This window comes from Scyliorhinus canicula, chromosome 9 (assembly GCF_902713615.1).
Source record: "Scyliorhinus canicula chromosome 9, sScyCan1.1, whole genome shotgun sequence".
NCBI lineage: Eukaryota > Metazoa > Chordata > Chondrichthyes > Carcharhiniformes > Scyliorhinidae > Scyliorhinus > Scyliorhinus canicula.
This window is the reverse complement of record NC_052154.1, coordinates 82,756,356-82,782,479: the sequence shown is the minus strand read 5'-3', so window position 1 is coordinate 82,782,479 and position 26,124 is coordinate 82,756,356. Positions and strand designations below refer to the sequence as shown.

Sequence of the window (26,124 nt, the reverse complement as noted above, 5' to 3'; positions counted from 1 at the left end):
CTCCCTTTCTCTCTCTCTTCCCCCCTCCGCCCTCGGGGTACTATCACTGTCAAAACTTTGCTGTTTCTGCTGTGGCCGATGGCTCGGAGCAGTTGTTGGGTCTGGGGCAATTGATGGAAAGGCAGGATAATCACCCGCTCTGACCTCTGAATGCCCTTCTGTCATCCTGGGAGGGGGGAGGCGCATGGCCAAGGGAGGAGCACGGCGAGGGAAGCAGGGGGCACGGCGTGGGGGGGGGGGGGGGGGGGGGGCACTGGGAGTGGGAGCGAGGGAGGTGGGGGGACACAGCGAGCGGAGTGGGGGCGGGGGAGGCACGGCGAGAGGTGTGGGGGGTGGGAGTGGGGGCGGGGGAGGCACGGCGGGGGGGGCACTGGGAGTGGGAGCGAGGGAGGTGGGGGGACACAGCGAGGGGAGTGGGGGCGGGGGAGGCACGGCGAGGGGTGTGGGGGGAGCAGTGGGAGGTGGGGGGGACACAGCGAGGTGAATGGGAGTGGGGGAGGGTATGGCCGGGGGGGCCATGGCAAGGGAAGTGAGAGCGGGGGGCACGGCGAGGGGTGTGGCAGCGGAGGGGGCACTGAGAGGAGTGGGAACGGGGGGCACGGCGAGGGGAGTGGGAATGGGGGGGCGCAGGGAGTGGAAGTGGGGGTCACGCCGAGGGGAGTGGAAGCGGGGGGCATGTAGTGGCGGATGGTGGGCAGTGGGGTGAGTGCAATGAAGACAGTGGGATGGTGCAGTGAGGGCAGTAGTTGATATTAGTGATGGGCAATCTAGACTAGTGAGTGGGCTGCAAGGGTGGTCCTCCTTCATCTCAGTGGGCCGCAAGATTGAATTCACTCACCATGACCCCATGAATAAGATTAAATACAGTTAATACATGTCAAATAGTACATAATGAGTCACAGAAAATGCTTCATCATTTTTGTATTAATAGAGAACTGTCATCAACTTCAAATGGTAAAAACAAAATAAATATTTACACTTTGAATAGAGGGAGCACCCAGATAGCACAGTCAATGTTGTGACCATTCAGCATGCACCGCACTTCACTTACCCTCGTTTTACATCCCTATCACTTCAGTCATACTGCTAGGGGAAAAAAACTACACGGATGGAAATCAAAGGAAATGTGGCAACCCTGCGCGTGGGCGGCGGTCATCAAAATGTCTCTTGGGCCACACTCAGAACCCAGATTACCCGCCATTGGTGTAGGTCCTGTTTACAGCAGTGCATGTGTAGACTTTGTTCTTGTGTAAAATAAACAATGAGTTAACATCTTGCAGTTTAAAAGTTGCGCTGAGATTAGTGGGATGGCAAAGGCGTTGGGATTGAGCTGTGATTGTCAAGATTTGCTGTGATGATTCCTCTGTTCGATCTATCCGACTTACCCCTTGGCCTGGTGCCTCTGCTGCCGGGTTCGAGCATATAAGTGGGTCTTCCCAGGACGGTGATTCCACATTCATCCCTGACCTCTGACTCTGCCACCCACGCGGGTGTGGGTTCTGAGACCACCCCCGTCTCCTCTTCCCTGTGACATCCCCGCAATTGGCTAGTTTCCTCACCAAGCCGGAATTTCAGGCTTTCCGAGCACCGCTTCCTGGCAACATCCGAATCTTCAGAATAATTTGCCAGCTCAGTGTGGATTTCCTCCGGGATTAGCTGTGGAATGTTGGGTTTTATGGGACAGCATCGCCTCCCCTCCCTTTGATCCTCAGCCTTGCTGCTCCCTGGGGTGTCTTGCTGAATTTGGAACGTGATTCCTTCTCTCTCTCTCTCTCTCTCTCTCGCTCCTCCTCCCCCCCCCCCCCCCCCCCCCCGAGGCCGGCGCTGTGCTTTAACGCGCAGCTCCGTTGGTTGTCGACCGGGAAGCAGGGGAGGACGCCCCCACCAGCAGCTGGCTGATTCCTCCAGCTGTTCAGGCAGTGACAGGCGCGCTCGGGGGGGGGGGGGGGGGGGGGGGGGGGGGGGGGGGGAGAGACCCGGGGACCCTGTCAAAGATGACCATCCATTTTGTCTTGCTGGCCTGCCACCATTTTAATTGCCAGTTTGTCACTAAACAGGATATGAAAATAGGAGGGATAATCCCGTTACCGGAACAGGAGAAGGCTATTGTGTCCCCTGAGGCTGTTGCACCATTCCGTGAGATCGTGGCCAATCTGTGCGCTAACTCCAAATAACCAGCTTTGCCCCCTTTTTTAAAAAAAACTTGCCCTTTCGTGGCATGTAGGGTCCCTGGCCAGACCAGCATTTGTTACCCATCCCTAATTACCCTTGAATTGAATGGCTTGGTCAACCTTTCAAAGGGCAATTACGAGTCAACCACATTGCCGTGGGTCAGGAGTAACGTGTAGGCCAGACCAGGTAAGGACGGCAGATTTCCTTCCCTAAAGGACATTAGTGAACCAGGTGGGCTTCTACGTCAATCGACAATAGTTTCATGGTCCCCATAACTGATGACTAGCTTTATAATTCCAGATTTTATTAATTGAATTTAAATTTCTATGAGAGCTGCTGGGGTGGGATTTGAACCCGTGTCTCCTGAGCTTGGGCCTCTGGATTACTAGTCCAGAGGAATTGCTGTTATGCCACCATCTTCCCCCAATATTCTTCGATATTTTAGATGAATAACAATCTGTCAATCTCAAATTAGCTAGTCTAGCATTAATTATGATTTGCTGAAGAGAATTTCAAAATTCGACCTCCGAAATTCACTCCTAGCAGGTCTGCTTCTAATATTTTACACCATGTCCCATAGTCGTAGACTCACCAACCAGTGGAAATAATTACTCTCCATTTATCGTTTGTGAAAAGTTCAATCAAACCGCTTGTTAAGCTTGTTAATATCGGGGGAATACCAAGCACTAATCCCACCTCATACCTTCCTCTTTCTGTCCAGTTAGTGTTCGGCTTGATGTAGGCTGCACCTCCCTCTATTAATCACTCTATCCTAGTGTGTGACACGATTGTTGAATGAACCGTTTCTCACACTTTCCCGCTCCCCCACGGTGGGCTTAATCAGGAGATAAACGGGGTCACCGTGACCTTCGAAACATTTTTATTTAGATAGTTTTACTCTTGTGCAGCTCTGATACCAAGTGAGGTTTCTCAAAATGGCGGAATTTATTTAATATTCTGCCCAGTTTACTACTTCTCCAAAGGAAAGTGACTATTCATTATCCCGAGGGAGCAATGGCCGACGCTGCCTTTGGAGGTATTGACGGGCGGCGGAGGGGGTGTTTTAGTGAGCGGTGGGGTGGGGGGTTGTTCATAGAATCTCTATGGTGCAGAAGGAGGCCACTCGGCTCATCGAATCTGCACAAACCCTCTGGGAGAGCACTGTAACTAGGCCTAATCCCCCCACCCGATCCCTGTAACCTCATAACGCCACCTCACCTTTGGACACAAAGGGCAATTTATCAAGGCCAATCCACCTAACCTGCACATCTTTGGACTGTGGGAGGAAACCGGAGCATCCGGAGGAAATCCACGCAAACATAGGGCGAATGTGCAAACTCGGCACGGACAGTCACCCAAGGTTGGAATTAAACCCGGGTCCCTCGCGCTGTGAGGCAGCAGTGCTGACCGCCGTGCTGCCCTAGTTAATGGGTCAGTGAGGAAGGGGGGGGGGGGGTCACTCTCCCTAATCTCCCTATTGGCCCATTCTAAGATGGTTTCTTTGTTGGCTGCAACATACTACATTCCCAGTCTTCCCTCCATCCCCATCACTCCAGAGGGTGCTGCTACCTTAGCCCTGGTCACTGCACTCCTCTGGTGCCATTAGATGGTTGCTGGCTGACTATTCGCCCTCAGCGGACATCACCACCGAGTTGGATTCTGCCCAGTCCTAAATCTGACATGCCTGAGCTCTGGTGACTGACGAGATGCCCCGATAGTGGCTAACTCTTGCCAGGTTGAAATGCTGTGGCTCTGCCAATGGTGCCATCTCCCGTTAAGCCAAGCAAAGAGGGGGGTCCTCCATTGATCCGTGTGTGCGAGCGAGCGAGTTCCGGTCTCTTTGCAGCCTTGCACAGGGAATAATTCACACCATTTTTTCTCTTGTCTTTGTTTTTGGGTGACAGAGGAGTGGGGCCGGGATGCAACACGCGGGAGATTGCTGACAAGCTGATTGACCTAAAGGCGGAGATTGAGGACCTGGACCGGCGGGAGCAGGAGCTGGACCAGCAGAGAGTCTGGGTACAACAGAGCATTCAGAACGTGACAGACGATATTGAGAACAGCAGATATCCTTTGGCACTGCCTTCCTCCTCCCAGTCCACCTTTGCTTTTAGTTTTAACCCGGAAGCACTGACCATGTTGACCTTCAGTCAGCAGAGTTACTCATTGACTGAGAGACTAAGTTTATTGGTTACGTCTAGTTTAGTTGTATGGGCAGATTCCATCCGTTCATAAAGTTCACCCAGCTGGACTATTGCCGCTGAGTGGCCACACTGCCTCGTCGCGTGCCCCCCTCCCCAACCCCATGTCTGTGGCGCCCCCTCCCCATCATGCTTCACTGACCAGCCGGGAATGAGCTCTTGGCGTTGCCTCTCCTTAACTGTTCTTCACGTTAGCGTATGTGACGCACGAGGATATGTGTCGATGTTTTAAAGGTGAGAAATCCTTGTCCAGGTCCCAAGGGGAATAGTTCCCACGATCTGATTTCGGGGGTGGGGATTACGTTAATCCTGGGAGACGGAGGGAACTGGGTAATAACCAGATACAAGGTTTGGGAGAGGATGAATAGGGGGGGCATGACTGATCAAATGGTGACCAATTGCAGTGTCACCAGTAAGTCAGACCCCCCCCACCCCCCAAACTGCCCAGGGGGCTGCCTTTCTGTATTGTGATGTGAGGAGCTGGGGTCTGTGGTGCCTGCAGTTTATATCTGCAGCTTCACACTTCACAGGGATGCCATAGTTGTGTCCCCTCGACACTGGGTCCTCCTGATGTTCAACACAGTGTCAGCTGGTTGATCCTTGTACCTTTCTCTCTCGCCCTCTCTTTCTCTTTCTCTTTCAATAATAACTTCCTTTTCTCTATCTCAGTATTGTCTTCTGTCCTTATCTGCAGGTGATACGTTGTTAGCAATCCAGGCACCCTCTGGCACCCAGTTGGAGGTCCCCATTCCAGAAGGGGTGAGTAATTCACTTAATCTATTTTCACAACCCTCCTCGTTTCCCCCACTCTGCCCGGCCACCGTCGTCGCCCCCACCCCCACTCTGCCCGGCCAGGGAGCAGGCTATTTTAGATTTAGTATTATATAATGAAGAAGGGTTGATAAATAGTCTTCTCGTTAAGGATCCTCTTGAAAGGAGTGATCACAGCATGCTAGAATTTCAAATTCAGATTAAGCGAGAGAAGACGCAGTGCCATACTAGAGTTTTAGCGTTGGGCAGAGGTAATTATACAGGCCTGAGGAAAGATTTGGCCCAAGTAGACTGGGCACTGATAATTAAGGATAGGACAGTTGAGGAACAATGGCAGATATTCAGGGATATATTAAATACCTCCCAATTAAAGTATATTCCTGAGCGGAAGAAGAATAGTAAAAGTGCGAAAAAGTTCCATGGCTAAACAAGGAAATCAAGGAAAATATAACGGCAAAAAACTAGGCAAAGCACACTGCAAAAGGATTGGGAGAACTTCCAGGTTCAGCAAAAGGCTACTAAAATAAAATCAAAAGAGCTAAGATGAACTATGAAAGGAAACTAGCAGAAAACATAAACACAAATGCCAAAAGCTTCTAAGTATACAAGAAGAAGAGTGTAGCGAAAGTAAATGTTGGCCCTTTAGAGGACGATTCTGGTGAGGTAATAATGGGGAACACCGAGATGGCGGAGGCACTGAACCAATATTATGCCTCTGTCTTCACAATGGAGGTAATAGAAATTTTCCAAAAGCTAAAGTTAATGCAGAGGAACTTGGTGCAATAGCCGTCACTAGGGAGACGGTATTGAATAAACTGATAGGATCAAGGGCAGATAAATCTCCGGGACCTGATGGCCTATTAAGGGAGATAGCAGTGAAGATAGTGGATGCATGATTCTGATATTTCAGAATTCCCTGGATTCTGGAAGTGTCCTGGTGGATTGGAAACATGCTAAAGTGACGCCCCTATTCAAAAAAAGGAGAGGGGCAAAAAGTAGGAAACTACAGACCAGTTAGCTTGACCTCTGTACTGAGGACGTTGCCGGAATCGATCATTAAGGAGGAGATGACTGAACATTTGGAAAGACAAAAGCTCAATCCACCATTGTCAGCATGGTGCATGAAGGATAAGTCACTCTTGACAAACTTGCTTGAGTTCATTGAGGACATAACCAGCAAGGTGGATAATGGGGAACCTGTGGATGTGGTACATCTAGACTTCCAGAAGGAGTTTCATAAGGTGCCTCATAAAAGGCTGATTCAGAAGGTGAGATCTCAGAGGATTGGGGGTAAAGTACCAGATTGGATTGGGGATTGGCTGACAGGCAGAAAGCAATGGGTCTTTCTCTGGCTGGTGAATTGTAGCTAGCGGAGTGCCGCAGGGATCAGTTCTCCGACCTCAACTGTTAACAATTTTTATAAATGATCTGCAAGTAGGGACAGAGAGTAATATAGTAAAATCTGCGGTTGATACTAAAGTAGGTGGGAACGCAGGCAGTGAAGATGAGTTAAAGATTTTAAAGACAGATGTAGTTAGGCTATGAAATTGGGCCAAAATTTGGCAGATGGAGTTTAATTAAGTGTGAGGTTGTCCATTTTGGCCGGAAAAATAGAAAGGCAAATTATTATCTAAATGGAAAGCGGATTCAAGATGTGTCTGGGCAGAGGGATCTGGGTGTCTTTGTCCATGAATTGCAGGAAGTCGGTATGCACGTCCAGCATGTAATTAAAAAGGCAAATGGGGCAGCACGGTGGCGCAGTGGATAGCACTGCTGCCTCATGGCGCCGAGGTCCCAAGTTCGATCCCAGCTGTTGGATCACTGTCCGTGCGGAGTTTGCACATTCTCCCCGTGTTTGCGTGGGTTTTGTCCCCACAACACAAAGATGTGCAGGGTAGGTGGATTGCCCATGCTAAATTGCCCCTTAATTGGAAAAAATTAATTGGGTACTCTAAATTTTTTTTTTTAAACGCAAATGGAATGTTAGCGTTTATAGCAAAAGGACTGGAGTTCAAAAGTAAAGAAGCATTGTTGCAATTGTATGGGGTGTCGGTGAGACCACATCTGGAGTATTGTATCCAATTTAGGGTCTCCTTATTTGAGGACGGATGTGGTGGTATTGGAGGCAGTTCAGAGGAGGTTCACCAGATTGGTTCCAGTGATGAAAGGATTGATGTATGAGGAGAGATTAAACAGTTTGGGCTAAACTCGCTGGAATTTAGAAGGATGAGACCCCTGATCAAGGTGTATAAAATACTAAATGGGATTGATAAAGTAAATGTTGACCAAATGTTCCCCTGGGGCAATCTAGAACAAGAGGTCACAGAAAGAGGTTGAGGGGCAGTAGATTTAGAACTGCAATGAGGAGGAACTACTTCTCGCCGAGGGTGGTGAATGTGCAGAACTTGCTGCCCCATTGTACGATGGAGTCTGAGTCATTAAATGGTTTCAAGAAGGAGGTAGATGTATTTCTGATTTTTAACGAAAAAGGTTAAAGGGATTTTGGGTACAGGTGGGGAGGTGGATTTGAGATCAAGAAGAGATCAGCCATGATCTGATTGAATGGCAGAGCAGGCCAAAGGGCTGAATTGACTTCTTCTGCTCCTAAATCCTACGTTCCCCCGCCGTTGCTCCCCACTCCACTGTGGATGAAGTCCTATCTCTGCGCTCTCTCCTTTCCTGGCTGTTTGCTCAGATACTCTTTGTGTTCTAGGGACTGAATGGACAGAAGAAATATCAGATTCACCTGAAAAGCACAACCGGTCCCATCAACGTTTTACTGGTAAACAAGGACACGTCATCCTCCTCCCCGGTGGTGGTGCCTGTGCCCCCACCCGAAGATCTGATCCAGTGCCCACCCGCATTGCCCACTACCCCACAGCGGCCGGCGTTGGCGAGTCACCCGGAGGCTGAGCCAACGTTACCTGCCCGGTGTGCCTCTCCGTCCACTGCCTCACAGACACCTCCGCCCCAGCCCAGAGCCGCAACACCCACAGGTGAGCGCTGCCCACTGCTCAACGGTGAACTTTCAACTTCAGGGTCAGAGATCAAACGACTGACAGGGAATCGTGTGAGCTGTGTCCGTTTGTGTGTCGCAAATGTACGTTCCCATTTAGTGCACGTTTTAAAGTTATTCTGAATGGAAGAAAAGGAGCGTCTCGCTGGTGAACAGCCGCAAAATATAGTGGATGCTGGAAATCTGAAGGAGGAACAGACAACCGCAGCGGGTCTGGCAGCTCTTCAAACTGAGATAATGTTTCTGATCACTGATCTGATCAATGATTTTTCATCGGAGGCTCTGATCAAACTGGCTGTTTGTCCTGGATGGTGTCGAGCTTCCCGAGTGTTGTCGGAGCCGCGCTCGTACTGACGCACTCCAGATTGTGCCTTGTGGATGGCGGGCAGGCTTTGGGGAAGTCAGGAGGCGGGTGACGCTCCTGAAGGAGAGTCAGAGGGACTCGAAACGTCAACCCTGTTTCTCTTTCCACAGATGCTGCTGCCAGACCTGCTGAGTTCAGCCAGCATTTTCTTGTTTTTATTTCCAGTTTCCAGCACCCACAGTATTTTCCTTTTATCCTAGCCTCTGACCTACTTTTAATAATTCTGCCTCGGAACCTCTTCTGCCTCACGAGTGACCTTAAATTTTGTGCACTCTGTTTTAATTGGGCGGCACGATGGCACAGTAGTAAATGTCTTGCAATTTACAATTCACAGTAGCTGCAGTAAATGTCTTGCAGTAAATGTCTTGCAATTCAAATAGACAACATCTACCGGTTCCCCTTTATCTACCCTGCTAGTTACATCCTTAAAGAAAGCTGCAGTAAACTTGTCAAACACCGTTCCCATTTCACAACAAATGCATCCACCATTTCTGCAGCCACTTCTCCGGCCCGAGGGTGCAGTTCATCAGGGTCCAGGGGACTTGTCGGCCTCTACTCCCATTCGCTTTCTCTCGTGATACTCATTGTTGAAAGGTTTTTTTTCTTTCATGGGATGTATGTGTCGCAGGCAAAAGCCAGTATTAGTTGCCCATTCCTAATTGCCCTGAACAGAGTGGCAGCTAGGGGCTGACCACATTTCTGTGGGTCTGGAGTCGCATGTAGGCCAGACCGGGCAAGAACAAAAGATTTCCTTCCCTAAAGAACATTAGTGAACCAGATGGGTCTTTATGACAATGGACAATGGTTTTGTGGTCATCACTAGACTTTTAATTCCAGATTTTTATTTAATTCAAATTTCCCATCTGCTATGGTGGGATTGGAACCAGAGCATTACCCTGGGCCTCTAAATAGCCCAGTGACAATACCACTACGTCACCACACCCTGCCCCCTTAAATTCCTCCTTCCCTTTTGCAGGATCCTTTACTACAAGATCTTTAATTAGTCCTGTTTTATTACACGCTACCAGGTATGAAATAATGTGTTCCCTGCTTGGTTCCAGAATGTGTTTCAGCTACGCTTTGTGAACTCGCTCTCAAGGCTACCTCTTGAATTTCATTCATCCAGGGCAACACGGCGGCGCAGTGGTTAGCATTGCTGCCTCACGGCGCCGAGGTTCCAGGCTCGATCCCGGCTCTGGGTCACTGTCCATGTGGAGTTTACACATTCTCCCCGTGTTTGTGTGGGTTTCACCCCCACAACCAAAAGATGTGCAGTGTAGGTGGATTGGCCACACTAAATTGCCCCTTAATTGGAAAAAATGAATTGGGTACTCTAAATTTTAAAAAAAATAATAATTTAATTCATCCAATCACGGGGCTGTTGAGCACAGGGCTAAATCGCTGGCTTTGAAAGCAGGCCAGCAGCACGGTTCGATTCCCGTACCAGCCTTCCCGGACAGGCGCCGGAATGTAGCAACTAGGGGCTTTTCACAGTAACTTCATTGAAGCCTACCCGTGGCAATAAGCGATTTTCATTTTCAAGATTAAAATCTCCCACGGTTATTGCAATCCCATTCTTACAAGTCCCCATTTCTGCTATTCTTGGGATGCTCTTTGTGTCATCTGTTGTGAAGACAGATGCAAAATAATTGGTTCAAATCCTCTGCCGTTTCCTTGTTTCCCGTTATGAATTCCGCATTCATATCCCCTTGGGGCCAAAACTCACTTCAGCTGCTGTCTTCCTTCTATACTTGTAAAAGATCTTGCTGTCTGCTTTTATTTTCTTGCTACTTTACTCTCTTATTCAAATTTCTGCCTCTTTATATTTAACTTAGTCATTCTTTGCCAGTTTTTAAAATTCTGGACTACTGAGCAGTTTCGCTCCTTTTATTTAATGAAAGATATTATTTCATTGGAGGCGGTTCAGAGAAGGTTCACTTGGATGATCCTCGGGGTGGGGCATTGTCCTAATGAACAAAGGTTAAACAGATTGGGACTCTACTCATTGCAATTTCGAAAAAATGAGAGGTGATCTCATTGAAAGGAGCTTGACAGGGTAATGCTGAGAGAATCTTTCCCCTCATGACAGAGTGTAGGACCAGAGGGCATAGTCTCAGAATAAAGGGGTGCTAATTTAAGACTGGGATGAGGAGGAATTTCTTAGGCTTGGGAGACTTTGGAACTCCGTACCATAGAGAGCTGTGGGGCACCTGAGTCCTTGTGTATATTTGTGACCACCACCAATGAACAGTAGCAGCCGTGTGTACCATCTGCAAGATGCACTATAGTAACTCGCCAAGTTTCCTTATACAGCATCTTCCAAACCCATGACCGCTACCCTCTAGAACAGGGGTGGGCAAACTTTTCCGTGCAAGGGCCACATTCAGAAATTCACAATTCACAAAGGGCCGCATAGTATATTAAGTAAAATAATTACTTCACCCGGTTATGATTCTGGGCGCCTCATATAGAACATAGAACAGTACAGCACAGAACAGGCCCTTCGGCCCTCGACGTTGTGCCGAGCAATGATCACCCTACTCAAGTCAACGTATCCACCCTATACCAGTAAGTAACCCAATAGCCCCCCCCATTAACCTTAAAAAAAATTAAAAAAAAAAAAAAAAAATTTTTTTTAAAAATTTTTTATTTTTTTTTTTAATGACTTGGTGGGCCGCAGAAATACCTTTGGCGGGCCGCATGCGGCCCGCGGGCCGTAGTTTGCCCACCCCTGCTCTAGAAGGACGAGCAGCAGATACCTGGGAACACCACCACCTGGAGGTTCCCCTCCAAGTCACTCACCACCCTGACTTGGAAATATATTTCCGTTCCTTCACTGTTGTTGGGGCAAAATCCTGGAACACCCTCCCTAACAGCACCGTGGGTGTACCTACACTTCAGGGACAGCAGCAGTTCAAGATGGCAGCTCAACACCGCCTCCTGAAGGGCAACTAGGGTGGACAATAACTGCTGGCCTAACCAGCGACGCCTGCATCCTGTAAATTCATTTGTTTTTAAAATCTCTCCAGTATAATTGGGAGCAGCGAATGCAATAGACCAGTTGAATGAGGTGCATGTGAAGTGCTGCCTGACTTGAAAAAGTGTTTAGGCCCTGGGAGAAGGTAACCGCAGACTGGGTGACCGATTTGCAGAACACCTTTGGTCCGTCAAGCAGAAGCCAGACCTTCCTGTCACTTACCATTTCAACTCACTGTCCCCTCTCATGTCCATCTTTATTTCTGTCAATTTATTTTCATTTCTTCCATCGATCCATTTTTCCATCACCCTCTTTCCACCTTACTTTCCCTTACCTGTGTCTCGCCACCCTACCCCGCTAAGGCTATCTGTTCCAGGTTGCCCTGTGACACGCTGCTTGCCATTGTTCTGCCATTAACACATTCTGATCTCTTAATGTGCCACCATCAGCACACTTCTTAGCCATGATCACCACCATTTACATTCCCGTTGTCTTTTTGTACATGATGTGGAGATGCAGGCGTTGGACAGGGGCGGGCACCGTAGGAAGTCTTACAACACCAGGTTAAAGTTCAACAGGTTTATTTGGAATCACGAGCTTTTGGAGCACAGCTCCTTCATCAGGTGAGTCCCTAATAAAGGAGTTGTGCTCCGAAAGCTAGTGATTCCAAATAAACATAGAACAGTAGAACATAGAACAGCACAGAACAGGCCCTTCGGTCCTCAATGTTGTGCCGAGCCATGATCACCCTACTCAAACCCACGTATCCACCCTATACCCGTAACCCAACAACCCCCCCCCCCCCCCCCAACCTTACTTTTATTAGGACACTACGGGCAATTTAGCATGGCCAATCCACCTAACCCGCACATCTTTGGACTGTGGGAGGAAACCGGAGCACCCGGAGGAAACCCACGCACACACGGGGAGGACGTGCAGACTCCACACAGACAGTGACCCAGCCGGGAATCGAACCTGGGACCCTGGAGCTGTGAAGCATTTAAGCTAACCACCATGCTACCCTGCTGCCCCCTGTTGAACTTTAACCTGGTGTTGTAAGACTTACTTTTTGTACATGACAGCTTTGTCAATCTCTCCCTAGCCTCCGCCTATAGCTGGCCCTCTATCCAGCCCGACTGCTCTACCCCTGCCCATAACAGTGTCAATCTGACCCTATTTCCAGTTCTCTCTAGCTTTGACCCAAAATGTTAGCTCCCTTCTCTCTCCGCTGACATTGTCAGACCTGCTGTATTTGACATCACTTCCTATATCATTACTGTGCCCTCTTGCCTTAACTTGTTAATTTTCTCAATCTCTGCTGCGGTGAAACCTACACACCCCCCTCCCCTCCCCACTCCCCCCTTATTTAGTTTAAACCCCTATCTACAGCTCCAGTTATACAGTTTGCAAAGACTTAAGTTCTGGTATGGTTCAAGTGAGGACAGCCCACCAGTATAACTCCTTTCCCTTGTCCTTGTGTCAGTGCCTCATGATTCAATACCAATTTCTCCATCACCAATCTTAGCCGCGCATTCTGCTCGGATCCTATTTGCTCTATGCCAATTTCATCCTAGCTCGGGTAGTAATCCACAGATTATAACCTTTGTGGTTTTGTTTTGTAATTTAACCCCCAGTTGCTCATACTCAACAGGACCTCACTATTAGTCCTACCTATATTGTTAGTGCCGACCTGTACCGCCATTAAGGATCCTTCCCTCCACCCAAGCCCCGAGGATTTGTCTTTAAGAATTCAGTTTTCCCTCTTTGCTTCCTCCTTGTCATGCAAACTATCCAAAGTCGGTTCTTCCTTATCCTCAATCTGTTGAAATCTGGGTTGTCCTTGATCTAATTTGTGACCTCCTTATCTCTCACTCACACATGCTTGCTTTCATGCACTTGTCTCTCTCTCTCTCTCTCTTCTCCCCCACCCCCCACACGAACATCTGCAGAGGGCATAAACTGACTCCTGCAAGTTTTGAGGAGATAATTAAGATATAAACTAAATAGGAGGCCAAGCTGTCAATGTTGTGTGTCAAATGCAGATGGGTGCACTTTGACCTCGCTTTGACTTGGTTGTCTGGTAGTTGTCCTCCTTTGGGAGGTTGCATGTACAGAAGGCCTTGCTGGAGGGCAGCAAACGCTAAGTTAGCAGGATCTGCTAACTCTTTGGCTGTGCTTGGCAAGATTGTTTTGACACACCTTCTAACGCTGCTGATTTCTGCTCTTTCCTCTTCCCTCAGTGCCAAGTGCACCAGTGCAAGACTCCCACAGCAACACCAGCAATGTCTTAAGCCTGGAGCCCCTCAACCTTGTGCCAACACCCGCCAGCCAGTCGGTAACCATGGAAACGCAGCCACTGGAATCCTCGGCCTCATTGGATAGCAGCACATCTTTGTCCAACCCCACTACCTCCTTTGTACCAATCAAATCCGAACCTTCAGTTGGTGAGTTTGTTTTTGTTCTGGGCATGTCTAGGTGATGAGCCGTAGAAAAGTGACGGTGCCGAAAGAGACCATTCAGCCCATCATGCCCGCACCGGCCAAAAACTGAAAAAGAGATTAGCCGCTCATTCAATCCCACTTTGCAGCACCTAGTCCGTAGCCTTGCAGGTTACAGCACTTTAGATCCAGATACCTTTTAAATTAATTGAGTGTTTCAGCCTCAGCCACCATTTCGGCCATGAATTCCAGGTGCCCACAGGATAGACTGTCACTCAGAAAGGCACGGATAGATCAGGAATAGTCAGCATAGTTTTGTTAGGGGACGCTGGTGTCTTCCTAACTTTCTAGAATTGTTTGAGGAAGTAACAAGGAGGATTGATGAGGGTAGTGTAGTGGATGTTGTCTACCTAGATTTCAATAAGGTATTTGACAAGGTCCCACGTGATAAACTAGTTAGAAAAGTGAGATCTCATGGGTTAGAGGGGAAGGTAGCAGGTTGACTAAATTGGCTGTGATAGGAAACAAAGAGTAACGGTGGATAGATGTTTTTGCAAAGACTTTGCAGTGGTGTTCCACGGGGTTCAGTGTTGGGGCCCTTGCTGTTGTTGAATATATTGCTGATTTAGGCTTCAGTGTGGGAGGCATGAATGGGAAATTTGTAGATGTCACAAAATATTGCCATCTAGTTGATCGTGATCCAGAAATGATTGGATTTTGATTTATTGTCATGTGTACAGAGGGACAGTGCAAATTATTGTTCTGCGTACAGTCCAGGCAGATCGTTCCATACATGTCCATATAGGACATACGATAAATACACAATGTAAATATATAGTCACAGACATCGGTAAGCATACAGAGTATAGTACCACTCAGTGGAGAAGATGTGTGAAGTCCATAAGAGGGTCATTCAGGAGTTTGGTAAGCGCGGGGAAGAAGCTGTTTTTGAAGCTCTTAGTGCGTGTTCTCAGATTTTTATATCTCCTGACCAATGGAAGAGGTTGGAAGAGAGAATAACCAGGGTGGGAGGGGTCTTTGATTATGCTGCCCGCTTTCCCAAGGCAGCAGTCAATGGTGTAGACAGTCAATGGATGGGAGGCCGGTTCGTGTGATGGACTGGGCTGTGTTCACGACTCTCTGAAGTTTCTTGATGTCTTGGGCCGAGCAGTTGCCATACCAGGCTGTGATGCAGCCAGATAGGATACTTTCTATGGTGCATCAGTAAAAATTGGTAACAGTCAATATGGACATGCCAAATGTCCTTAGTTTCCCGTGTGGTTGGTTGAGTGGAATTCAATCCAGCAAAGCATTTAGGGAGGGTAAACAAAGGAAAAATGCAATGAACGGGAAGGTGTAGAGAGGGGTTGAGGAGTAAAACCCCTTGGAATACTTTATCGGGTGAGGTATTGAAGACAAAAGCAGTGAAGTAATGATGGAACTGTATAAAACACTGGTGAGGCCACAGCTGGAATTTTGTGTACAGTTCTGGCCACCACATCACAGGAAGGACATAATTGCTCTGGAGAGAGTGCAGAGGAGATTTACAAGAATGTTGCCAGGGCTTGAAAAGTGCAACAATGAGGAGAGACTGGATAGGCTCAGGCTGTTTTTCTCAGATCAGAGGCCAAGCGAGATGTGCAATGTTATATGGGGCCTAGATAGAGTAGACAGAAAAGGCTTGATTCACCTAGAGGAGGAGTCAATTACCAGGGGACATAGATTTCAGGTGATTGGTAGAGGGGATATGAGGAAAATCGATTTCACCCAGAGGGATGTGGGAATTTGGAATTCACTGTCTATATTGGTGGTTGAGTTGGAAACACTCAACTCATTTAAAAGCTGCCTGGATCTGCATCTGAAGTACTGTAACCTACAAGGCTTACGGACCAGGTGCTGGAAAACGGGGTTAAAATGAGCGTTTTTTTTCTCTCTTTTTGGCTAGTGTGGACATGATAGGCTGAATGGCCTCTGACTGTGTTGCAACTGTTGGTTCGCTAATTGCGTTCCATGCAGTCTGTCTCAATCCCTGAGTTGGACTGTTTGCTGGGCTACAAGTGGGTGGATCGGGCCTTGATGCTGAGGCTTATCATATCCTGACAGCATCCGCCAGTCCAGGTCTTTAGTGAGGCCCAGATTGGGTTTCTGAGGAAGCAGGCCTCTTCATTTCTCAGTAACGGTGATTATCGAGGGCTCCCAGGAGATCTGTAACCAACACTATTTATCACTGCTTCTCAGGATGTAGATGTCACTGGCAGTGCCAGCATTTGTCGCACTAATTGCCCTTGAACTGACAGGCTTGCTAGGCCATTTCAGAGGGCTGTTAAGAGTCAACCATATTGCTGTGGGTCTGGAGTCACATGTAGGCCAGACCAGGTAAGGGTGGCAGATTCCCTTCCCTAAAGGACATTAGCGAACCAGATGGGTTTTTACCACAATGGATGATAGTTAATATTAGAAACATGATCGTTACAACGTTACTGAGATTAACTTACAGTTCCAGATTCTTTTATTAATTTATTTTTATTAATTGAATTTAAATTCTACTAGGAGCCAAGGAGAGCTTCTGTGATGAGAGTTAAACCTGTGTCCCCAGAGCCTGGGTTACTATTTCAGTGATGTTACCCCCTGCGTCACCATCTCCCCAATGTAGATGGAGACGTTTTAAAAGCAGGAATGTGTTATTCGTCCCTGATTTGAGCATCACTGGAGTTGCCAAACTATTTTACCCTCAAATCACATTGCATGTCCAGTCATCTGTACAGCTGACCTGCCACCGATGGGCCTCTCACTCGAGAGCTGCGAGGAGGAGAGATAGACGTTACTGTCCAGGAATCGATAGATTACCGAGCTGCATTGACCTGAACCATGCCAGCTTTCTGCTGCTTTTGCCTGGCCTGGACTGGTGCGAGTGGGGTCACAGGGTGCTGACCCTCTCTCCCTGCTGGGCTTAAACTCTGTACAGCATGGCCCACCATGCCACACTCAAAAAGGAGTTGCTACATTGAAGGATGGGGAGGGGAAAAAAATAAAAAATGGTATCGTTTGGTTTGATTGTTGATGTTTTTCCTCACCCCCCCCCCCCCAACCAAAGTGCGCTACCCATCATACCCACAGATCAAGCGAAGCTGCAGGGGAAACGCCCGAGGCCCCAGGTCCTCCCTCACTGGCCCCTCTATCCCGTTCATCCCAACCCTTTGTCTTTGCTCCCTCCATATTTTCCCCCATTGCTCTCTCACTCTATCCTCTCACTCAAACTCAACAGTTCTGGTTTTCATTCACAGATTTGGAGTTTCCTAAAGAGCTGACAGAGATGTTTGACCCCACTAAAGGTAGGTGTGACTGAATTCCAGCTTTCACTCTGAGTGAGGCTGTTCCATCTGCTATTGACCGGGAATCAGTCCGCTCCGCTCCTGGGCCCTTGCTGCTCTTCCGGGAATCCTCCCTCGCTCTCCTGACGCGCATGGCTGGGATGATGTTTCCTAAGCACAGGGTGTTCTCCCCCTCTGCCTCACCCAAGTGCCCGTTTGTCACCGAGTAATTGTCAGTTGGGTGGGCATATGGAATATTGAACCATGTTTGGTGAGTGTCACATGCAGCAGGGACTGTGGTTCATTGTGGGGGCCCTGGTTAACTTCCAACATCCCATGCCCTGGAATGTCGAGGGCACTTAAATCCCAGAGAACAGCTACCACAACACAGACTGGGCACTGTCGTTCTCTGGGCGTCCCACGCTGTACAGCCCTGGTTTAAAACTCCCTTTTGTCCTGCCTCCTGTCTTGTGTCTCCCTCTCTCTCTCAGCTTTGAGAGATTGCAATGAGTTGTCGCCCTCTGCTGCGCAGCTACACAACTGCAACTTGAGCATTGGCTCTGATGACGGAAAAATCTTGCAGCCCTTCCGAAGTCATACATCCTCAATATTAACACCATCATCCCAGCGCCTAGCTGTCTCTTCAGCGACGCCAGTTATAGAATCATACAATTTACAGTGCAGGAGGAGGCCATTCAGCCCATCGAGTCTGCACCGACTCTTGGAGAGAGCACCTTACTTAGCCCACCCTATCCCAGTAACCCCACCTAACCTTTTTGGACACTAAAGGCAATTTATCATGACCAATCCACCTAACCTGCACATCTTTGGATTGTGGGAGGAAACCGGAGCACCCGGAAGAAACCCACGCACACACGGGAGAACGTGCAGACTCTGCACAGACAGTGACCCAAGCCAGGAATCGAACCTGGGACCTTAGAGCTGTAAAGCAACAGTGTTAACCACTGTACTACCGCGCTCACTTCAGCTGATCTTCCCTCTTGCTCTGTGGAGGAGTATTACTGAGCCACTATTTTGAAACAGCCCAGGCCCTCGGCCCCTCCTGAATTGGCCCAGCCCCTCTGACAATGTCTATATGAAAGCCTGGACTGTGGATCGAATTCTATCCCATTCAGTATTCCTGTTCCAGGGATAGTGTCTGCATGACCCATATAAATAAAGGCTCATGGAAGAACTGTGCTTCATCAAGGGGGGGGGGAAGGGGTGCGTCTGCAATCATGTGACCAGGCGCAGTGCATTATGGTGCGACCAAGTCAAGAATAAACTGGGCACAGTCATGTCACACATTCTTGGTCTTCCTTTTGGAGTGTTTGGGACACTTCAGAACACACCTCATTCCCAGCAAGGGCTTTTACTCTTTGTTCCTTCAATGTCGTCTTTCCTGACGATGGTTGCCCAGTTAACCCTGTTTGTGGGATCTTGCTGTGCACTGGCTCTTGTGCCTCCTGCATTACAGCAGGGACTGTGCTTCGAGGGTACTTCCATTGGCTGATGAAATGCGTTGGGGTGCTCTGAGGTTGTGGAAGATGCAATGTCAATGTAGAGCTCCCCATTACCCTGATGAATTCGTGGCTTGCAGGACAGAACTTCCCCACTGCCACTTGAGGAAACCTCCTCGAAGCCAAGGGAACAAATTTTTGTCGTCGACATGCCCTCAGAGAGATTGATGTGATTGCTCGTTGATCGACAGTCGAACACAACCCTGAGCCCATCTCCTCCGTCGGTTGCCGCTCCCTGGCTTGGAGTCGGCCATCTTGGGTTAACAGTTCTTCCGAGAAGCATTGTTCACAAGTTATAAGAGCCCAACTACTTTCTGGCTATTGTCAAAGCTTGTATTCATTCTCTCCTTCTCCTCCAACCCCCCCCCCCCCCCCCCCCCCCCCCCCCAAAAACAAAAAACTCATTGTTTTGTACCAATGAAGTCTCTATCTCCTTCCATTGGCCGTCAATATATGACCTCATCAAGTGGAATAGTCCCATTTCAAGACAATATTGAGTGGGAGGTGCGGGCGAATAAGGCAACAATACAACTTGCTCAGATTCAAGATTGAGCCGAGTGGCTTTGTTTGTACCCACCACATAGTTGGGTAACTTTGTGGCACAGTGTTGGGTTTCCGGAGCAATGGGTTGAGTGGATCCTTTGCTGCCATTGAGTGTTACCATGCCAGATAATAATCTGGAGTGGAAGGTGGCCGAAGCCTCCTGCACCACTGTGACCCTCCTATTTGCTAAGCCAGCCATTTCCACAGTCTCTTGAAGTATTGGATCATGTATAGCCTGGGATTCATGTATAACTGTATACAAACTGCAAAGCCACTCCCCAGTCAGTAAGAGGTGGAGGGAGTGAGCCCTTCACCAAATATGCTTTGGTTGGCTGCAAGGAGAGGTGAAAGGTCACCAGAAAGGTCCAAAGGTGTGCAGGTTGGGTGGGGTTCCAAGGATAGGTGAGGATGTGGGCATAGGCAGGGTGCTATTACGTAGGGTCGGTACAGACTTCGATGGGCCAAATGGCCTACCTCACTGTCGGGATTCTGTGGATAAACCAGCCCCACCCCCAATCAAAAGAGCTTTGGCTGTTCGCCTAGCTGTTGTTTTTTTTTGAAGATGCGCTCTCCAGCTGTTCTGTTTCGCCTCGTGGCTTTCTTTCTTGGTCTGATAACCCGCCTTTGCATGCACCGGATTTATTAACTGCCAAGTCAAAGCTGGAAAGTCCCCGCAGCTAAACTGAGACTGACTTTGTGTGTTTTTCTTTTCCTTTCCTGTCTTTAACCTGCTGTTGCTCAGTCTCTGGGGCTCTGTGTCTGCCCCGATATCCAGCTGGCCTCATTCCCTTCCACTGCTCTCAAATCTGTAATTCCGCCCAACTCTCCCTTGGCTTTGCCTGTTACCTTCAGACCTTTTTGAGGTGCCCGGGGTCACACTGTGGGATCACAGCTCTCCTTATTCGCCTAAAACACCTCTTAGTCTTCGTTTGGACCTCTGGAAATATTTTGCAGTCAATGAAGGGCTTGTGAAGCGTAGTCACTGTTGCAATGGGGGAGGGGGGTTGATGACCGATTTGTGCACAGTAAGATCCCACAACCAGGAATATAATATTAGCCAGGATACCGTGGAGAACTCACCAGGCCTTAATAATAATCTTTATCAGTGCCACAAGGAGACTTACCTTAACACTGCAATTGTGAAAATCCCCTCGTCGCCACACTCCGGCACCTGTTCGGGTACACAGAGGGAGGATTCAGAATGTCCAAATTACCTAACACGTCTTTCGGGACTTATGACAGGAAACCAGAACACCCGGAGTAAAACCCACACAGACACAGGAAGAATATGCAGACTCCACACAGACAGTGACCCAAGCCGGGAATCGAACCTGGGATCCTGAGGCTGTGAAGCAACAGTGCTAACCACTGTGATGCCACTGCTACCGTGCCGCCCTTCTTTAAAATGGGGCCTTATCTTACTGCCTCATTCAACAGTGTGGCATTCCAGCGATGCTGCCAACAAGTGTCAGTTCTGAACATATGCACAAGTCTCTGGAATGGGACTCGAACCCACAACCTCCTTACACAGAGACGTGAGCGCGAGCAACCAAGGCCAGGCTGCCCTTCACGGGTGAAATAACAGCAAGGGAACGATGCCATAAGTAGACTCCAGCAAGGATCCAGTAAAGTATTTTGGCAGAGGAGAAGAATCTCTATATGATAGCAAAGGGGGAAGGGAAGGGATGCTGGCCTTGGCTATTACAGCACCCAGAATTTGATATGGAAATGATTGGAAGCTTTTCCTCCTTAATCATCCTTTATTTGTGGGGTGTGGCGTCACTGGCTAGACCAAAATTTGTTTACCATCCCACACTTGAACTGAGGGGCTTACTAGGGCATTTAAGAGTCAACCACATTGCTGTGCGTCTGGAGTGGCAAGTAGGCCAGACCGGGTAAGGATGGTAGATTTGCTTTCCTGAAGGACACTAGTAAACCAGATGGGTCTTTGCGACAATGGTTCCATGGTCCCTGAGACTAACATTTAATTCCAACTGTTTTTAAAATTAATTTAAATGCTGCTGTGGCGGGCTTCTAAGCTGTGTTACCCTCTCCCAGCGCATTAGCCTGGGCCTCTGTCTCCCCCTGATGATGAGCTCCACCTCACACTGGTCTGTAGATGTAGGAGCAGCTTGCGCTCTGGAATAAGCACATTCTGAGACTTGAGGTTAATGGGGGTGAGGGTGATTGGCCTTGGTGCTGCTAGGCTGGGTGGAATGAATGGAATTGGAGCCCCTGCAACGCCATTGCACATTTTCCTTATTTCTGTTTTTCAGAATGTATGGATTCTGACCTCATTGAGGAGCTGATGTCTTCAGAAGGTGAGAGTTCCTGACTGAGGTGGGAAAAGGGTGGGGAGATTTGTTTTCTATATCATTCATGGGAATGTGGGTGTCACTGACAGGGGCTTTTGCACAACACTAATTGACCTGGGTTTCTTACTTTGACCATTTCAGGGGGTAATTAAGAGCCAACCCCCGTTGCTTGTGGGATCTGGATTCACATGGAGGCCAGACCGGGCAAGGATGGCAGATTTCCTTCCCTCGACGGCATCAGTGAACTAGATGGGTTTTTAACCACGGTCGCCATTACTGAGACTAGCTTCTAAATCCAGAGTTTTAGTAATTTAATCGAAATTCCTGTCACAGTGGGATTTGAACCCCTCAACGCCACTGTCTCCCTGGATTCCTCTTTGGAGGTCGAACCCTGAGGGGCAGCTGGATTGGACCGTCTTATGAGGAATACCCAATGAAGGAAGGTTGGTTTGGGCTGTTGCGGAAGTGGGGGTGAAGGGGCGGGGGAAAATCCTGGGAGGGAAGGTTGGATTTGATCACTGTGAGGCAGTTGGACAGACCCGTACGCGTGTCCCCTCCCTGGCTGAGTGTCATTACCAGTGAGGTTTGACCTTCGGTGTCACCTCGAGGGCATCAGTGAACTAGATGGGTTTTTAAACACGGTCGCCATTACTGAGACTAGCTGCCATGTCCTGCCGTACTCATCCGTCTCTATCCTATTTCTCTTGCAGTTTTCGCTCCTCTGCTAAGACTGTCTCCACCACCAGGTGACCAAGATTATTACTTCAACCTCGATGACAGCGAAGGCGTTTGCGATCTGTTTGATGTGCCAATACTTAACCTTTGACCTCTCACTGGACTTTGCCGCCTGGCAGCTGTGTATAGAACTTTTAAATACTTTTTTTTAATAAAACACAAAAGAAGAAAATTATAAAAAAAAAGAAATGGCATCTTTTGCAAATTTCTAAATGAATCTCCCTGGAGTGAGATGGACTCTTGACATGGCCACGATATGCGGAAGACCTAATGGGAGCCAAAGGTTATCCATGGATGGAATCAGAAGGACAGGCGGTTTCCAAGTTGCTATTGGTTTTCTTTATTTTCTTTTAAAACGTTACGTGCTCACAGCAGTTGATGGGAGTTCTCTTCAATCACCGGCCAAGCAAAACTCTGGGCCCATCTTCTTCAATGGACTCCCTGAAGGTGGTAGAGGGCAGCCGCCGCGATGCTGTTCCAGTTGCCTGGGTTGGAGTCGGCCATTTTGGATGAACAGTTTATCCGAGAAGCTAACATGCACAAGTTTTTTTTTAAACCCAAGACTGCCTTCCGTTTGTTGTCGAGACTTGTGTTCCTTCCCCTGCCAGCCCTGCTCTCAATGGATTGTGCCACTGACCTCAGCAATTGCATCTCGATATCTCCTTCCATTGGCTATTCAACATACAACCTCATCAAATGGAGCAGTCCATTTCATGGCAGTGGGCATTATGAAACTTGGTCAATTTTAAAGTTGAGATGAGGTTTTTCTTTCTGCTTTCAATTTCTTTTAAAAATCCAGATTTCAACACTTGCTCTCAAACAGGTTATTTTAAAAACTGATTTCCTCCTAAAAGCTGATAGCCGTCTTCGATCATTTCTGGGTGCATTCCTCTTTCCACATTGATTGTGGAGACTGCTCCCACAGTAGATACAACAGCTCAAAGTCGAATCCTAGGCAGCACGGTGGCACAGTGGTTAGCACTGCTGCCTCGCGGCCGAGGCCCCAGGTTCAACCCTGGCCCCAGGTCACTCTCCGTGTGGAATTTGCACATTCTCCACATGTTTGTGTGGGTTTCGCCCCCACAACCCAAAGCAGGGTAGGTGGTTTGGTCACGTTAAATTGCCCCTTTCTTGGAAGAAATGAATTGGGTACTCTAAATTTATTTTCAAAACAAATCCTGCTCTGCTCACCTGAGCAGTATGTAGAAAACTGCTAGTATGATGAGAATAACTCTCAAACCTGGAACGGCTGATGGGCCGAGTGGCCTCCTTCTGTCCGGTACCCATTTGGTGATTTGTTTCCTCTGACTGTCGCTCGGTAAAAATCGATCTCCACCAGAGTTCGTTTGCTAGTTGCTTTTGTTTGAAGGCTTTCTCACAGTTCACTGCAAACCATGAGAGAACATTTCCCTGACCTTTTGAGTGTTCTTCTCATCTTGAATATGTGTCTGTGGCACTGTTTTTAAAGTGTTTCTAACTTCCCCACTCGCCTTTTGCTAATTGTCATTTCTCCTGATGGATGACTCTAGCTGTATCATACTCGTATTGCACAAGATAGGGCATAGAGTCGAGGGTTGCACCCATGATTGGTTGTCATGATGATCTGCTTTCTCTAGTTGACGTCATCCAATTTGCTCGTTGGTGAGGGAAGTGGCGGGGGGAGGGGGTGGCGGGGTGGCGGTCAAACTGACTCTTAAAACATAAAACACTGGCTTCCCACATCGCGCATATAAGTCAAATGCTAAAGTTCAAACTTTTCTTCATTTAAAAAAAAAACGAAATATTATGAATGTCTCACCGAACGATCCATTGCATTTGTCTCAGAGTTGCTAGTGGCCCCTTGGAGATTTGCATCAGGGCTGACGAGGAGCTTTTTGAGAAAGAAAAGAGGAGGTCGGGGTGGTGATGGTGGAGGCTTTTGGGGCCTACCTCATGACGTGGCCGGAGAGCCAGTTTGAACCCAACTGGCTGACACTGTTAGGATGCGTCTCGCCACAAAGATAGCACACTTAACGGAGCCTCGTGTTCTGATGGTCGCATGTTCAGAGGAGGGGTGATAGCTGATTGTATCTGAAATGTTACACAGTGGGATATTTAACAGCTTTGTCACTGCCCAGCCTGCAAGATGCTGTTTCCCACGTTACCTAAATTGTACATATTTCTTTCCTCCATTTCTTGAGGTGCTGTTTTGTTGAAAGTGTTCATCGACCTGCAGTTAACCACTTTTTATTCGTTCACAGGACGTGGGTATCGCTGGTGAGGCCAAGTTTTATTGCCCATTCTTAATTGCCCCAAGAGAGTGGCAATAAGTTGCCTTTCAGACCACTGCAGCCCCTGTGGTGTGGGTACACTCAGTGCCAATAGGGAGGGAGTTCCACAACTTTGACCCAAAGGCCAATATATTTCCAACTCCGGGTGGTGTGTTGTTTGGAGGGTAACTTCCAGGAGGTGGTGCTCCCAAGTGTCCTGTTGTCCTGCGGGTTTGGAAGGAGCTGTCTAAAGGAGCCTTGGTGAATCCTGCAGCGCATCTTGTAGATGGTACACACAGCTGCCACTGTGTGTCGGTGGTGGAGAGAGTGAATGTTTGGTGTTAACCCCAGTCACGTTGTAAATAACAGTTGTTGCCTTAAGGGGAAATGCACCCTCAGAAGCAGGAGTTAAGTGTCGGCAAGAGTCTGTTACTTGGATGTGCGAGGAGATCCCAAGCTGCCGGTTTGCAGGAATGCACCCAATAGGTCTCTGTTCCTCGTACTGGGATTCACTCACTCTACATCAACCAGGTGTTCCAGACAGTTGAATGAATCCCGGCTGAATAATATTCTGGCTGAGCTGGGCTCGTACCTGTGACCTGGAGTTATTGCAAACCCCAGGCAGGTAAATTGTGGCCAGTGCACAATGTGTTTTCTTCACCCTGGTAACAGTTGCCACGGCCCAGCTCTCGCGCTCTCTCTCCCCATCCGGCCTGTGGGACCTCTCCTTGCATAGTGATCATCGATAGATTGGCCGGACATGGATGTGCCCCTGCCCCCACTTCCAGTTCTGAAGCATTGTTCTTTCAGCCAGTGTGGTTCAAGTTGAATCCAGCAGTGTCCGTGACGAACTCTGACCCCCTCATCGAGTTCTGACCTTTGCGCAGGTCTCGAGCAGGAACTGTTCTAACACTCATTGTCTCTAATGGTGCTGCTTTTCAGTGGGGCAGTCGGAGAGCACTGAGGTCACAGGGAGGTGGACAATTCCCTGGAGCAGTCAGTGCACTACGATCTGGAGTACTTGGAGCCAGTGAATCACTGCTGGTGATAAGGGGAGCAGTGTGTTGCATTACACCACTTCTAACTGTGATACCATGAGGTGCTGGTGCCTCTCCGTTGTGTGTCTTGGTCACACCTCTGGTCATTTAGTACAGAACTACCTTCCTGTGATGGCCTGGCTCTGTTCATCATTCAAAACATCACCCCACAGGGGGCCTCACGGTAGCATGGTGGTTAGCATCAATGCTTCACAGCTCCAGGGTCCCAGGTTCGATTCCCGGCTGGGTCACTGTCTGTGTGGAGTCTGCACGTCCTCCCCGTGTGTGCGTGGGTTTCCTCCAGGTGCTCCGGTTTCCTCCCACAGTCCAAAGATGTGCGGGTTAGGTGGATTGGCCATGCTAAATTGCCCGTAGTGTAAGGTTAATGGGGGGATTGTTGGGTTACGGGTATACTGGTTACGTGGGTTTAAGTAGGGTGATCATTGCTCGGCACAACATCGAGGGCCGAAGGGCC

At 48.6% G+C, this 26,124-nt stretch overlaps 1 protein-coding gene across 2 annotated transcripts in view; it reads left to right on the top strand.

Annotated features, from left to right (window-relative positions):
- Positions 1 to 23,169, top strand: part of e2f4 (E2F transcription factor 4) — a 45,070-nt gene extending 21,901 nt beyond the window's left edge. Inside the window, exons 3-10 of one of the 2 annotated variants that reach the window (XM_038807074.1) lie at positions 4,077 to 4,238; positions 4,564 to 4,607; positions 5,068 to 5,132; positions 7,858 to 8,140; positions 13,742 to 13,945; positions 17,224 to 17,271; positions 21,590 to 21,634; positions 22,339 to 23,169. In XM_038807074.1, the coding sequence (XP_038663002.1) occupies positions 4,077 to 4,238; positions 4,564 to 4,607; positions 5,068 to 5,132; positions 7,858 to 8,140; positions 13,742 to 13,945; positions 17,224 to 17,271; positions 21,590 to 21,634; positions 22,339 to 22,454 (967 nt within the window). In that variant the 3' untranslated portion in view covers positions 22,455 to 23,169. Of the gene's footprint in view, positions 1 to 4,076; positions 4,239 to 4,563; positions 4,608 to 5,065; positions 5,133 to 7,857; positions 8,141 to 13,741; positions 13,946 to 17,223; positions 17,272 to 21,589; positions 21,635 to 22,338 lie in introns of those variants that run through there. The other variant, XR_005461847.1, reaches the window with a different exon arrangement.
- The last annotated feature ends 2,955 nt before the right edge of the window (positions 23,170 to 26,124 follow it).